The sequence below is a fragment of the Epinephelus fuscoguttatus genome, linkage group LG10 (genome assembly GCF_011397635.1).
Source record: "Epinephelus fuscoguttatus linkage group LG10, E.fuscoguttatus.final_Chr_v1".
Taxonomy (NCBI): Eukaryota; Metazoa; Chordata; class Actinopteri; order Perciformes; family Serranidae; genus Epinephelus; species Epinephelus fuscoguttatus.
Genome location: NC_064761.1, coordinates 43743231 through 43758875, shown reverse-complemented (window position 1 = coordinate 43758875; position 15645 = coordinate 43743231). Strand labels below are relative to the sequence as shown.

The following is a 15645-nucleotide window of genomic DNA, read 5'->3' as shown; positions in this document are numbered from 1 at the left end:
CCACAGCGATCGGTCGCATTTTAGCCATTTTGAAGCATTTTTCTGTTGTTATAGCGCCACCCAGTTGCCAATTAGAGTTAAATTTCTCCAGTCACCTTGAGGCGTCCTGTTCTACATATCTACCAAGTTTAGTAAAAATCCATATGGCGGTTAGGCCTAGATAAGAAATGAGCTCTCTAGCGCCCCCATTTTGTTTGATGGGGTCAATAATGGAGGGGTCCCCTCAGATTATGTGTGGTCATATGCCTACAAAGTTGCGTGGTGATGGGTGAAACCCTTGAGATGTTCTACACCTTTATGTGATGAGCCACGCCCTCCGCAATATTCATTGCCTTATAGAAGCTCAGTTTTAGGAAGTTTTCCAACTTTTGCCAAGAGGGAACTTTAGATATTGCTCCCTAGATTATGTTCACCCAGTTTCATGCAGATCGCTCAAACTTCCTAGGAAGAGATCCATTTGAAGTGTTTTTCAAAACATTCAAAATGGCGGAAAATCTATATAAGCGGAAGTTATGGGTTCTTGAGGCAAATGTGTTCCTCATGAGGAGAGGCATCTCTGTGCAAAGTTTCATGTCTCTATGACATACGGGGCATGAGATATGCCCATTCAAAGTTTGACATTTCAATGGGTTGCTATAGCGCCCCCCTTTGGCCAATTGATGTAATATTGCTTCATTGGCATCCTCCCATGACCCTCTACCACTGTGCCAAATTTCACATGGATTGACCAAGTCAGTGAGGAGAGAAACCTGGAACACACACACACACACACACACACACACACACACACACACAGAGTGTTCATCATTATATAGTAAGATAACAGCTTTATTTGTATAGCACCTAACCAAACAAGGTCACAAAATTAAAATTAAACAATAAAAAAATAGAGTCAAATAATTAAAAACAATGAGAAAAACTAATGTGCACAGGCAAAAACAGAGCAAAAATAAATAAATCACCAAAGTTACAAATAAGTCATTAAAAGGAAAAGTTTTTCTATAAAAATATGTTTAAAGCAATAATTTAAAAAAAAAAAACAAAAAACAGGAAATGTGCTGGTGGAGAATATCAGAACCTGGGAGCTCCGATGGCAGCAGCCCGTTCAAGTTAAGTAACCATGTATAACATAGGGAGGAGTCTCCAAAAGATTTATTAGTAAGACAAAATTACAAAAACAAAAAGTACTTTAAACATATTTCAGTTTTGGCCAAATTCACATCTCAATCAGTGCAGCATTCATTGAGTTCACTTTCTTTAACCCATCTTGCCCCTGATGGAGGGTGGGTGTTGGTGGTCTGAGCCAAGATAAAGTGATCTGCCAATAAAAACACAGAAAACTGTTGTGTTATCAGTAGCTCCATCAGGGACACTCCTTAAATATAATACAGTGGGTCTAATGGTAAATCAGTGTTCAAAGGGGCCAGTGTTTCTAAAGGACAGGTAGGAGGATCTTAATCTGCAAACTAACCAGTAGCTTCATGTGTCAGATGAATGTGGAGGCGTAAAAGATACCTCTGAATTAAACAGTGAATGTAACCAGTGAAACTTTGCCTCTGTATCTTTCACACATAATCCTCTAAACAAAATAACTTTGTACAAAAACCAGATGATCCGCTCCGACTGTCAGATCTCCTCCTCTGTTCTTCCTGCACTGAATGTTTTCAATAAAACCATCCTGTTGTGTTCAGGTGGATCGGGTGGACAGGACGCCTCCCAGTCTGACCACCAGGCGGAGTCCCAGCACCGTGGTGGATCTGGGCGGCGGGCGTTTCGGCATCTTCATCACCTCCAAACACCTGCAGGCCTCCGACCCCGACAGCCCCACAGAGGAGCTGGAGTTCTCCATCACCAGGCCGCCGCACTTCGGCTACCTGGAGAATGCCCTCACAGGTGGGAGGGCTGCTGGTTCAAAGGGATATTTCGGATATTTTACAGTGGGATTGTACGAGGTTTTTATCCACAGTCAGCGTGCTACCTACGGCATATGTCAGTGGACACGCCCCCACTTTGGAGAAGCAGACAGGAGTGCCAGCACAGAGGCTAAGCATTGTACTGCTGTGGACGTGCGCAGCAGCTAAACAGGTTTTAACTAGGGGTGTAACGATTTATTTTTTCAACGATTCAATTCATATCATTTTCCATGGTTCCGATTCGATTCATGAACGATATTTGGCTCATCTAGAACGATATGATTCGATTCGATTCAAGGGCTAGAAATCGATTCAGTAACTTTTTTTGTTTTGCCAAAAACTGAACCAGTGTGACTGTGAAATACATACCTGAATACTGTGGACAGTGCAGGGGAGTTTTTTCTTGAAAGAGAATCAGGGATTAATTAATTTTGGATACAAATAAGTAAACACAACGATTAATGGCAAAAACATTCACCTTTTATTAAACACTATAATTATCACAAGGTCAGAACCTGCTGATCAAAAGACAAAAAAAGTGTGATCAACATTCCTCCAGGCTGAATTACAACTGAACAGTAGGTTTCCCTGCTACTTCTCTTGTGATTTTCAATCAGTATAAGAGGAGTACAATAATACACAAAAATAAAGTGCAACCTAGTAGGTTGAATGGACAGTAGTTTTCCCTGCTTCTTCTGTCATTTTACTCAGTCAGTACACATTCGACAGACAGCCACCGACTTGTCCAGAACACCTCCTTTTTTGCAGAAATCAAAGTGTTGCCACACACTCGACTTCAAATTCAGCTTGAAAATCTCCAGCTCGTCCGCCTCCTCTTTGCTGTTAGCCATGCTTCGTTTTGTTTTGAGTCGGTACTACCGGCACATGCCGATGACGTCACACTCAGGGAGAGTGAAGCGAATCGAGCAACTTTACGATTAGAAGTGATAAAAATACATGTATATAACGTTGTCGTCCTTAAATACAACGCACAAATGCTTAGTAATCGATATAAGTGATTTTTGACCTTATAAATCGATTTCACAGCGATATCGTCAACTTGCCAAAGCTCTATCGATGCACTTAGATTGTAGGAAAATAAATCAATGCATCGATGTAATCGATGAATCTTTACACCCCTAGTTTTAACCATCCAAAAAACTCAATATCAGGTTAAACGTATGTTATATTGAGAATATGTTCACTGCTTTAATTTGAAACCAGAAGGCACTTCCTGGTGGGGAACTGCAGCAGTTATATATATGATCTTTATTAAAATAAATACAATATACAACCATTTAAAGTTGAGTGTCCCTCCTCTCAGACAAAATTGATTGAAACTTCCCGTCCTGCCAGGTGCTTACATCAAAGGTCGTTTCACCCAGCGGGATGTAGACCGGCGTGCGGTGGTGTTCGTCCTACCGGCCGACATGGAGGTGACAGCCGACAGCTTCCAGTTCCGCCTCACCGACCCGGCAGGAAACACCATGCTGCCTGAAATGTAGGTTTGTAGAAGGAAGTGATCTGACTGATGACATCACAGGAACCCAAAACTGACCACATTTTGGTGGTCAAAGGTCAAGGTCGCTATGACCTAGCATCTGTCTAATATCTCAAGAACACCTTGAAGCAGTTCTTTTCAAATTTGGCACAAACTTCTACATGGACTCGCCTCACAGCAAGAGGGTCCCTGGAACCTTCTTACTGTGAGGCGACAATGCTAACCTCTGCACCACCGTGTTGCTGAACCTGAACATTGAAGCTTTAAGTAAAAGTGGCAAAACCATGGCGCAGAAAAACAATTATTAGAAGTACAGGCATTAAAATATGTTTAAAGTTCATCACTTTAATTTTGCAGCATGTAAAGGTGGAGCTCATTTTAAGTTCTTCATATACAGTTAACTAGTTAAGTGCAGTGGTTTCCAACCTAGGGGCCGGGCCCCTCCAAAGGGTCTCCAGATAGATCCGAGGGGTCTTGAGATGGTGATAAGTCCTGATACCCATATCTGCGTTCACTTGTGAAATATTGGATCATCTGAAGAGTAACTGAATTGAAACCATGTGAGAAGTTTAGAGGGGGTTCAGCTGAGTGTCTCCTGCAGACTGGAGCTGTCCTGGTCTCGGGTGGAGTTGTCTGCGACCTGCTACAGAACCTGTGAGACGGCGGGAACCCTTCAGATCCAGATTCAACGCAGTGGGAAGAGTGTGGATCCAGCGTACGTTGCCATCCAGGTACAGCTTCCTGATCTGTCTCCAGACTCCGAGCTGCTGCAGAGTTACTGTTTTTAAAAGTGAAGGATATTTTCATTCTGAAGCGAATGGGTCGGTGCTCAGTGTTTGTTTTATTGATTTGTTTGTGCAGGTGGAGGACGGATCGGCCAAACCGGGCAGAGACTTCACTCACAGCTCAGCCAGTCTGATCCAGTTTGACCCAGGTCTGATTCTACTGGACTCTGTTCAGGTCTACTAACATCGGCTAACAGCTGTTAGCGGCCAGCGCCACTGTTAGCTGTTAGCTGCTGTTAGCTGTGATTGCATTACCTTTCTCCTTCAGCAGCTCTCTCCACCTAGGAAGGGCTACCCTGATGTTGACCCTTGTTTTTTCAATTCGCCGGTCACGCTGCCTTTTTGATTCCCTTTTGCGCTTTCTTGGCGACGAGGATTCCGTCTCCCCTGATGCTGCATATGCATGATCCTCCATTATGCTCAAAGAGTGGGACTAGCAAGCGCCTCTTGCTCCTCTCCTCCGGCTTCTCAGTCACGCAGCGCTGGCCTGGCTCTCAACGAAAATGTCGAAGGCGAAGCTGTATGTCCCTTCCTGGCGGGTGTATTCTCAAGATGGAGAAACGTTATGGAACCCCCCTGACGACTTACCCGCACAATGAACAAACAAATCTGAAATTCTCTTTTTACGAGAAGAAGTCAGATTATTGGTGGAGGTAATAGTACACCAGTGATGAAATGTTTATGATTGCAGACATCGATTTTTGCCAATAAACAACTGAAAATGTTTCACAGTGTCCCTTTAAAAAAGGCAAAAGTCTGAGACTGTACTCATAACATCTTTAGGAAGGAAGTCAACTACAAGTCCCAGAGTGCACTGCTGTCAGAAACATCCATCAGATTTAGTATTTTGGATAAATTCAGCAGCTCTGTTACTCCTCAAGGGAATTTTTTGAATTTGGCACAAACATTCACATAGACTCAGCAATAAACAGACTAGATTTTAGTGGTGAAAGGTCAAGGTTGCTGTGACCTTGTGTCCATATCACGGTCATTTTTTTGAGACTGTATTTGTTTTTATTGTTAGTATCTGTTTTCATAATAGTTATATTGCTTAGGGTGTTTTAAGTTTTTAGTGTGTTTGTTCTGTTATGATGATATTTATTTATGTATTTTGCACCTTTGGTCTCTGAGAAATACTCCTTTGGCAAAAACGTCAAAAGTCAAAAGTCACTGTGACCTCACAAAATGTGTTTTCAGCCATAAAGCAAGAATTATTTTGCTTCTTATTATGACAGAACTCCACACAAATGTTTAACTTGATAAAATAATGAAGTGATGACATTTTATATCCAAAAGATCAAAGGTCAGCTTCATCGTGACATCATCATGTTCTGCAAAACACTTTTCTGTCCATTGCTCAACATCAAGTTTTTCTAATCTTGAAACTGTGCTGATTGTGTAGATCTCCTGTGTGTGAATGTTTTAGATTGTTTTTCTTTGCAGCAACATATCTGAAGCATTGTCTACTGTCACTGCTACAAGAGAGTCTGGACAGACATGGATGTAAACTGTAACTGCAACGTGATGCGTTCGCAGAGGCATACAACGGCGAGTTGGTAATTCTAGTTTCCTTCTGTTTCCTTGTCAGGAGTCAGTGTGAAGACCTGGAACATTTACCTGATAGATGATGGTCTGGAGGAAAACCATGAGACCTTCACTGTCACTCTGAAAAACCCTAAAAACGCCGTCCTGGGACAGAGGACGTCCGCCACTGTCGAGATCATCGACCCCAGAGGAGGTACACATTTTTCTGTTTTTAAAATTTCTTAATGTCCACAGGCCTTGTTTTAGTCGCTTTATAAAGACAGAGACGCCACTTGTTGTTATCGTCCCCTCAGTTTGCTCAACATCACTGTTGCTTGTTTTTTGTTCTTTTTCCTGTTTGTTAATTCAAATTTGGAGGAAAAATTAAGACAAAAAGGGTAAAAAAAAAGAAGTACTTTTTGGGACTTCTTTTTATGTATTTGACTCTCTTTCAATAAAAAGAGACTGATTGTCTTTGCACCTTATTTATTGTCTAAACCTTCAGTCTCTGATGTGTGCAGATGTTTTGTGTTATGCAGTAATCTATTGCAAACAAAAAAGGATGTACCCTCTCTGCCTTCTATCAGGAAGGTGTGATCCAGATGACCTGAGGGTGGAGGAGGACGAGAAGAGACTCCCCCCACCTCATCCTCCTCCCCGCCTCCCTGAGCCTCCCAAACCGGAGGAGGAGGACCCCGTCACCGACATCGAGGCGGAGCTGTTGTGGGAGAGCCAACCTCACCCTCCCCGCGGGGACGTCCCGAACCGCCGGGCCTACCTGGACTACGGAGAGGGGGAGCCACAGGACCAAGCAGTCCCCAACAGTTACAGCCAAATCCACCACTACAGCAGGCAGCTGCCGGGGACAGGCTCAGGGAGCACTGGGAGCACTGGGAGCACTGGACACAGGGTCAAACATGGAGGATTAAAGGTCAGTGAAGTTTTTGCTGCCACAAATCTCTCTCTCGTACTGATTAAAGGATGATTCCAGATAATTAAAAGTCTTATTTTTACAGTTAGATAATCACACTGTTCCTGGTCAGAATTTCTTCATTTTGCTTTTTGTGGCTGAAGCAACGTTTTCGTCTCCATCATATGTTGCATTGTGGGACAACAGAGTTCAGCAAGACCTCTCTCAAAAATCTAGCAATTTAGTCTGCATGTTGATTGTTTAAAGGAGCAGTGTGTGAGATTTTAGGAGATCTAGTGCCATCTTGCAGTGAGGACTGCAGACTGACACCAGCTTAAACTTCTCCCGGTTAGAATTCCCTCAGTGTTGATTGTTCAGGAGGTTTTCACCATGAGCTGAATTATCAGCAGAGGTCTCTTCTTCTCCAAAACAAACACACCAGGTGATTTAAACAACTAGAAACACTGAATAAAGTGGTTTCATGTTAAAAAATCTGTGTTTTTTCCAACGCTGTTCGTTGCTGAGCGGCTGTAAACTATGGTGGCTACGTGAAATCGCAAATAATACAAATGTCCCAGTGTTTGGTTTGTCCATTCTGGGCTACTGTAGAAACATGGTGGCGCATCATGGTGATATCCTTATTCTAAAGGTACAAAAACATGAGACCATCCAACACTCTTAGGACGCATTTGGTCCACTTTAAACGAACCCTGGTCCGCTTCCATGGATAGTTCGGTTCGTTTGGAGTGGTGTGAACACTCATTCAAACTCTGGTGCGGACCAAACGAGTGAACCCTGGTCTGCTTGAAAACTAGGGTCTCGGTTCACTTGCAAGTGAACCCTGGTGCGGTTCACTTACAGTAGAAAATGCAAACGGACTATGCAGCAAACCAAAGAGAGGAAGTGACGTAGATGGCAGTGCATTTTGGTGTTTTTGTGGTGACCAAGCTGGCTGAAGGGGATGGATTTCAGTTTTTGGTCCTGGCCAATCAATGAGCCGGGTTTTCTTCTTCCTCGTGCTTTTCTTTTCCTGGTCAGTGGTCGTTTCGGGCAATACTGCCCCCAAACGAGCAGCTGTTGTAACTGCGTGATGTTGTCCAGGCTGTTAGGTCCACTTTAAAAAGTGCAGTGTAAAAGTGAACCGAACCAAATGAAGGTGTGAAGTTTTATGGCATTCCCCGCCCAATCAAACCGAGTCCCCCGGACTATCCTGGTGTGAATGCAGTCTTATTTTCAGATGACTACACTGAAGAATACATACCTTGGCGCCCATTAGCTCAGTGGGTAGAGCGGTTGTCCCATGTACAAAGGCAATGTCTTTGCTGCAGCAGGTGTGGGTTTGATTCCAGCCTGCTGCCCTTTGCTGAATGGCATCCAACCTTCTGTTCCCCTTTTACACTTCATACTGTTCTAGGCAAAAAAGCCCAAAAAAAGAATCTTAATGAAAATGAAAACATTCCTATTACATCATGATGTCGGCGCGGACGTTTTCAGTCTCCTTTCTGTCAGCTCCACTAAAATTGCTCTAAATTTACACTATTTACATTTTGCAATTGTTGATGGTCCTTTTTGTGGTTGGCTTTGGACAGTGGTGACATGTGGTGACTTCTAGCTAGCTGCTAGCCAGCCAGGTTTAAGATTTTCAAATGTAAACATCAGGGAAAAGATGGAGAAGATGGGCTCCAGCTGAACTAGCATCCTGCTAGCCATTGTATAGGCATTGGAAAATAAACTGGACAACCTCCGTGCCGCATCAGTTTCCAACGGGATATCGTAACTGTTATATCATTTGATTCATTGAGACTTGGCTAAATCCTGAACAGTGCCATTAAACCAGGAGGCTCTTTTTCTTTGTGCTGATCTGACAGAGCAGAGGACTCTGGGAGAGAAGAAGAGGAGGCGTGTGCTTTACGGTGAATAAGTATCAGTGTGTCAGTGGGAATGTGAGACGCTGTCCTGTTCCTGCTGTGGATCACTGCTATACATTGTTTAGCAGCAGCTTCAGAGCAGTGATGCCTTGTTGAGGTCGGGATGTGTGGACATTGAAATCATAGCACAACAGTCACACTGAATTATACAAGGTAAAACTCCAGTGAAATGTGATCAAGTCAGCTCCTTTAACTTCTTCACTCTAATTTAGTCCTTTTTTTGTGTCTTCTTATATTGTTGGCTGCTGCTTTATAATTGTCCGATTTTCCGGATGGTTCTGGTGATCTGTGGTTTCTGGTGGTAATAAATGATTGATTGATATTCCATTCCTGCCAATATGTCCCCCTGAATCTCACACACTGGACCTTTAAATATTCTTGAACTGGTTGTTTGTTTGAGTGTGAATCTCTCTTAAAAGCTGATATTTTAATGTTTGACCTTTCTGCTGCTGTTCAGGTCCATCTGTCAGGAGACAGGAGGTCTGAGGAGAAGGTCTGGACGGTAAGACTCACTGTCAGTTTATCTACAGTCAGATAACCAACACCCACACACTGTGTTAACGTCAGCATGGCTCTCCTCCTCCTCTTCCTCCTCCTTCTCGTCCTCTCCATCAGTTCCACAGTCTGACTCCTCTCCGGCTGGAGGAGCTGAAGCCGGGTGATGCCGGGTGGAGCTGGTTGCCTCACGGTGGCCTCCTCCAGGACCTCCCAGTTGGAGACCCTCCTCAGATGGATCATCCAGAACTCAGACACCACCCAGAGCTACGCCAGCGCAAGGTGCTAACACACACTGATGTTTTCTGTTCTCTAGAACTTTTTATAACTTGTAAACTACAACTACAATAATTGACCTTCAAGACTCCCAGTTTCTAGTCATGGAAAGTAACTAAATACATTTACTCAAGTACTGTAAAAGTCCTGTCAAGTACTGTTTCTTTATACTTCCACACTACATTACTACATCTCAAAGGGAAATATTACTGACTTTTATTCATACAGCAACATTTATTTGATAACTTTAGTTACTTTGCAGGTTCAGATTAGAAGACAAAATATAATTTTCTAATAAATTATGTGTTATTATAGATTACAGGCCCAGACACATTAAATCAACTTCAGAGAACAAGCGGTGATGAAAGCCACCTGCTGCATCACCTCATGTCGTCTGTGTCTCGGTCAAAAAGTTGCACATGAACACACAACAAAGACTACAGCCGACAGCCAACCAGCATGTACGTTCTGCCCTTGTGTGAAAGGAAATGCCCCTCCACACCAGCAGATGGCGGTAGTCTTCAGGTCATTAAATGAGAGGATCAGTTTGAGTTTGGCAATGTTGCTAAATTGGAAAAAGCAACCTTTGTGACAGCGTTGTTTGTCAAATTTTAAAATTAAATCAAAGATGACACTAAGATTTCTGGCATTAGCGTGAAGGTTAGACGCCAGGGGCCGTAGGTGGTTTGCTGTACCCCAGATGGAGTTGGAGGGGCCAAATAAAAATAAGTTCTGTCTTACTGTCATTTAATTGAAGACATCCAAGATATCACATCTTGGAGGCAGTCGAGGAGGGACCTAACTGTGTTGATCTAATGGGAGGTAAAACTGAGTATGGTCTACATAGCAGTGGTAGGAGATATTGTATTAATGGAAGATGGAGCCTAAAGGGAGCATGTAAGGGCCAAACAAGATGGGTCCCAAGATGGAGCCTTGGGGTACACCACAGGTGATTTGAGTGGAGGAGGAGAACAGAGCTCAAGTAAAACATGTAATTATGAGTACTATTAAACTAACTGTATCAAGATTGTAAGCTGAAATAAAACATTCAGTGAGCTTCAGTAAAGTTCCTCTGTCAGTCTGACCTGTAAATAATCACAGTTGGTTTTGTCTGAGTTGATAACAGGAGTCAGAGGCGGGGATGTTTGGACAGCTGGTTGTTCAGTGTTAAAATATCGTTACGGTTGAGATGATTCTTGCTTTCTGTTTTTCAGACAGGGAAGTTGGTGAGCAGCTCCTGTCCTGACGGTTGGACTCACTACAGGAGACGCTGTTACATCGTCAGCTCGTCTGTGGCCAGCTGGGCCAGCGCCGAGAGGAGCTGCTCGCTACTGTAAATGACACAAACATATAACATAAATTATTATCTCCATAAGGCGTGAGATTGGAGCGGAACATGCATTCAGTTGTGTGTTTGTGGGAGCAAGTGGGCCCGATACAATGAATTAGTCCTTGTTTTTGTTATCTTCACCACCATCTTGACTGTAAATTCCAGGTCATACCAAAGATTGGCGACAAGATTGAACCACTTTTGAACATTGCAGAAAGAAGTTGGAGCAGTGCGAACTGGCCGGTCTGAGCTCGACTCACCTGACACTCAGCTGGTCATATCGCTGTCAGCTGGTTTTAAAGCACGTCACCTGTTTCAACAGCCAATCAGCTTGTAGTGAAGTCCGCTGGTCAAGTCAAAATGACCACAGACGGGGTGGTGGTCACTTCCTGTCAACGTTACAGATCAGAAGCACAGAGAGTCGTTGACTAGAGATGATACGCCGTCTCATGGCGGTCACTTCCTGTCAGCGTTACAGATCAGAAGCACAGAGAGTCGTTGACTAGAGATGATACGCCGTCTCATGGCGGTCACTTCCTGTCAGCGTTACAGATCAGAAGCACAGAGAGTCGTTGACTAGAGATGATACGCCGTCTCATGGTGGTCACTTCCTGTCAACGTTACAGATCAGAAGCACAGAGAGTCGTTGACTAGAGATGATACGCCGTCTCATGGCGGTCACTTCCTGTCAGCGTTACAGATCAGAAGCACAGAGAGTCGTTGACTAGAGATGATACGCCGTCTGATGTAATGTTTATTAAAGTCTAAACCTGAGTTTAGGTCCCTGCACAGGTGTCAAGTTTACTTTAGTTGTATTTGTGTGTGTGAACGCAGCTTTCGATGTGTGTTTGATACCCTGGAACATTTTGTGTGTCAGGTTTAACAGCAGCCTGACCAGCGTGCGCTCCAGAAGAGACATGACCTGGCTATGGAAGTTTGCAGGGAGGAAGCCATTTTGGATCGGTAAGCGGCTCCAACGAGTGACGGATCAAATGTGCACTAAACACTTAGCCACAAAAAAACTGTCAAACTACCTCCTAGTTTTAAAGTTATGGTCCTCTCATGCAAACAGATTTGTTTTTAAGCAGCACATGTGAGCGATCTGCTCTTCCTGGTTCTCAGGTCTGTCTGGAGGTCCAGGTCGCTGGATGTGGGCTGATGGTCGGTCAGTGTCCTTCTCCAGACTGAGGGGAGCGCCACTGGGCCGCGGTGAGTCCGACATCGGCTCAGATTGCGTGCTGGTTGAAAACCCCAGAAGCTGGATCTCTACAAGCTGCTCCCCTGAAACTCAACACACATTCATCTGTTCATCTCCGGCTCACACTCACTGAGAGACTCATATTTTCTGCTACCAGCTCTGTCCTAACGACCTCTGTGAACGCTGTGTTGAAGTCATATTTAAAGATACGCAAAGATGCTGCTCTGTACATTAGTTTTCATATTTTTGTCATAATAAAGATCGCTGCACAAACTGAAAACTGAAACTGGCTTCTCAATTGCACAAAAACCGGTCCACTTTTCAGGGAGTTTCACTAAAAGATGAAACAATTTTACACTGTCAGAGTCCTTCAGTTTAAGACAAGTTGTTTTTAATACTTTTTAAGACGTTTCCAGTGACACTCAAAATTACATTTAGGACCAATTATAGAAAAAACAATACTGAAGAAATAAAAAAGAGCAGAAACCCACATCAATTAGGGACAATTTTGCCTAAATATTTATTGTAATATGAAACACAACACTGGTTGACGGTAATGTGAGAGGCTTTCAGTAAGTTATTTTTTTTAATGCATTGTCAGAAAAAAAGGTATTCATAAAATCCTGCTTTCCATGTCTACGCACCTCTAATTCTTTTGAAAGATTGACTTAAGACATTTTTCACCTTTAGATTAATGAATTCAGTGACTTTAAGACTTTTAAAGGATCCGCAGGAACCCTTTCTGGTGAGTGAAATCTCAGTTGTGATGTGTGTCTTTCCATTTTCTTAGAGGTTTTTATCAAGCAGGTTATTGACACAGTTGGTCATTTTATTGTGAATCTTAATTTCAGCGAAGAATATCCCAGTGAATTTTACTTCCTATTAGATTACTAAAGCGGACAAGACTGTACTGAGCAGTATTTGATAATTGATCAACATTGTACTAACTGCTATGTCAGTAAGCTTCTCGGTTGACATGCAAGACTTGGCACAAAATAACAGTTTAATTTTACTGTTGGTAGTTTAGCTAAATGACAGGATTAGCAGCAGGCATATAGGCTATGCAATGATTTACTTTTTTATCCTGCTGTTAATGTTTTGATTTGGCTCTGGGGCATTTTACATCCACCATTTTGTCACAGGAGCCAAATAACTTAGCAAAAATATAACATTCTGCACCATTCACTGTCTAAGCACTCTGACAGTTTCTAAGTACTGCAGTTCAATAATCTATGTAAGTTTTATGAATGCAGTTGTTCTGCTATTGTAAATGTATTAGCTTTGAAACAGATGTTATGTTAACATTAATGTTGATAGTCTGTCTAGCTATATGACAACTATCAGATTGATTAACAGCATCGTATAGCCTACTGTTTTATCCTGCTACCAAGAGTATTTATACTGTTAATGTTTTCATTTGACTCTGGGGCCTTTTCTGTCCACCATTTTGTTACGGGAGCACGATGACTATGCAAAAATCAACACGTGGCTTTATTCTCTTTCAAAGCACTCCCAATGAAGCATTATTTGTAAGTATGATAATTCATTCAGCTATGGAAGTTTTGTAAATGCTGTTTATCTGTGGTTGTAGTGTATCACTATCAGATTAACTTTAAAACTGAACTAGCTATGTTAGCAGGTGAAATAGCAAGAGTGTTAGCTGAGCACCTGGAGGAAACCCAGGCTGCCTCGAGGAGAACATGCAAACATCCACCACTTATATAGTACAAGCTTTGTAAATGCTGTTCTTCTGTGTTTGTACTGTAGCAATATTTAATTAAGTTTAGGACGTCACCGGCTAGTAGCTATTAACATACTAAGGCCTAGTCCACACGGATCCGTGTACTTCTGAAACCGAAGTTTTTCGGGCTCCGGTTTCCAAAAAAAAATTCGTCCACAGAAGTGCTGTGATTAAAAAACATATGATATCCACACAAAACCGCAAAACCCGCTACCAAGTGATGTAATACACATGCCAAAGCAGTAGATGGCGATGTAACTTCTAACGGAAAGGCCATTTTAACCAATCAGAAGTCAGAGTTGATACCGGAATAGGAAGTGCGGAAAATAAAAACAACCTGATCCACAAAACTAGTGTAGCTGGGGTAGCTAGCAACAGGAGCAGCCTCCTTCGTTGGTCGTTCAGGTGCTTGTGCTGTTGAAGTAGGTCAAGCAGCTGGATATGCCATCCAAAGAGAGCAGATAGCATGCTCACAAATAAAGTTAGCACCAGCATGTTTGTTTGTTTGTTCTGCCATTTCACTAGCTATTTACCGTCGCTCTGACGTCAAACAATGGAGACAGGTAATAAAATACTGTAATACTATATTCGACATACAGTGGTGGAAAAAAGTTTTCAGACACCCCATGCATTTGTGTAATATTGCATTAAGAATCACTCTTAGGTCTTCAAGTGCAATTTCTTTTAGTACAGTCACAGCCAAAATACTAAATAAATCCTAAAAAAGCCATTAAAAACTTAAAATTGATTGGTTCCATAAAAATACATAAGAAATTTTGAGTATTGGGTCATTTTGGTACCAGTGATGAAGGTCGTTCTTTTTATGAAAAGACACAATTTTTGTTGCCAAGCTTCGTGTCTACATAAAGCCAGCACATTTGAAAGTTCTTCAGACACAAAAATGGCTAAAACAAGGAACCTAACGCAGGAAACACGCCTGAAGATAAAGATTCTCAGCCAGGAAGGGTACAGCTGCCGCCAGATAGCCAGGAAGTGCAGATGCAGTCCTTCAGCAGTTGGATACACTCTGCAGAAATACAGACGAACCAACAGCTTGGAAGACAAACCAAGATCTGGGCGTCCAAGGGTTTCTCCAGCAAGAAATGACCGCATCCTGATCCGCATGTGCAGGCAAAACCGCCGAATGACATCACAGGAGCTTCAGCAGCAGTGGTCAAACCAAACTGGTGTCCAGTGTTCCACCCGCACTGTACGTGGCCGACTTTAGATCATGGCTTAAGGTCCTACAAGGCTATCAAGAAGCCCCTGATCAATGAGAGACAGAGGTTAGCCCGGCGTCGTTGGGCCCAGGCACACAAGAACTGGACAGCCAGGAACTGGAAGAAGATTTTGTGGTCAGATGAGTCCAGTTTCCAGCTTTATCTTCCTCCTACTAATGTGAGGGTACGCAGAAGGCCAGGCGAAGCATTATCTCCAGCATGTACAGTACCTACTGTCAAGCATGGTGGAGGCAGGATCATGGTTTGGGGATGCATGAGTGCTGCTGGTGTTGGTCATCTCACTGTCTGTGATGGCATATTGAACTCTACCAAGTATTGTACCATTCTCCAAACCCACATGCTCCCTTCTGCGCGTGCACTGTTCCGTCGAGGTAAAAACTGGATGTTTCAACAAGATAATGCCCTTGCCACACATCCAAGGCCAGTAGAACTTGGCTGCAGGAGCACAGTATCCAGGTCTTAGAGTGGCCAGCTCAATCCCCGGACATGAGCCCCATTGAAAATCTGTGGTGGATTATCAAAAGGTCTGTTTCAAAGCATAAACCAAAGAATTTAGAAGAATTAAAAGCAGTAATTCAAGAAGAATGGGACAAGATTACCCCTCAACAGTGTGAAAGGCTCGTGGGGAACATGCCAGCCAGGATTAGAGCTCTACTACGTGCCAATGGCAGGACTACTAAATATTAATTTGATGATGTGATGGTTTATTTATTTTTTGTTCAGTTTTGAACACATTCTCTGTTATTTGTTGACTTTGATACCGACAATGTTGAGAACTGACATATTGAAACTGTCAAGAATTT

At 42.9% G+C, this 15645-nt stretch overlaps 1 protein-coding gene across 1 annotated transcript in view; it reads left to right on the top strand.

Annotated features, from left to right (window-relative positions):
• The window catches only part of frem1b (Fras1 related extracellular matrix 1b), a 69426-nt gene extending 57305 nt beyond the window's left edge, over window positions 1-12121 (top strand). Inside the window, exons 26-36 of the mRNA XM_049588235.1 lie at window positions 1692-1893; window positions 3270-3414; window positions 4016-4145; window positions 4276-4348; window positions 5788-5937; window positions 6311-6654; window positions 9019-9063; window positions 9177-9338; window positions 10547-10665; window positions 11540-11625; window positions 11785-12121. Coding sequence (XP_049444192.1) covers window positions 1692-1893; window positions 3270-3414; window positions 4016-4145; window positions 4276-4348; window positions 5788-5937; window positions 6311-6654; window positions 9019-9063; window positions 9177-9338; window positions 10547-10665; window positions 11540-11625; window positions 11785-11993 — 1665 coding nt within the window. The 3' untranslated portion in view covers window positions 11994-12121. The remainder of the gene's footprint in view (window positions 1-1691; window positions 1894-3269; window positions 3415-4015; window positions 4146-4275; window positions 4349-5787; window positions 5938-6310; window positions 6655-9018; window positions 9064-9176; window positions 9339-10546; window positions 10666-11539; window positions 11626-11784) is intronic.
• Window positions 12122-15645: the final 3524 nt, after the last annotated feature.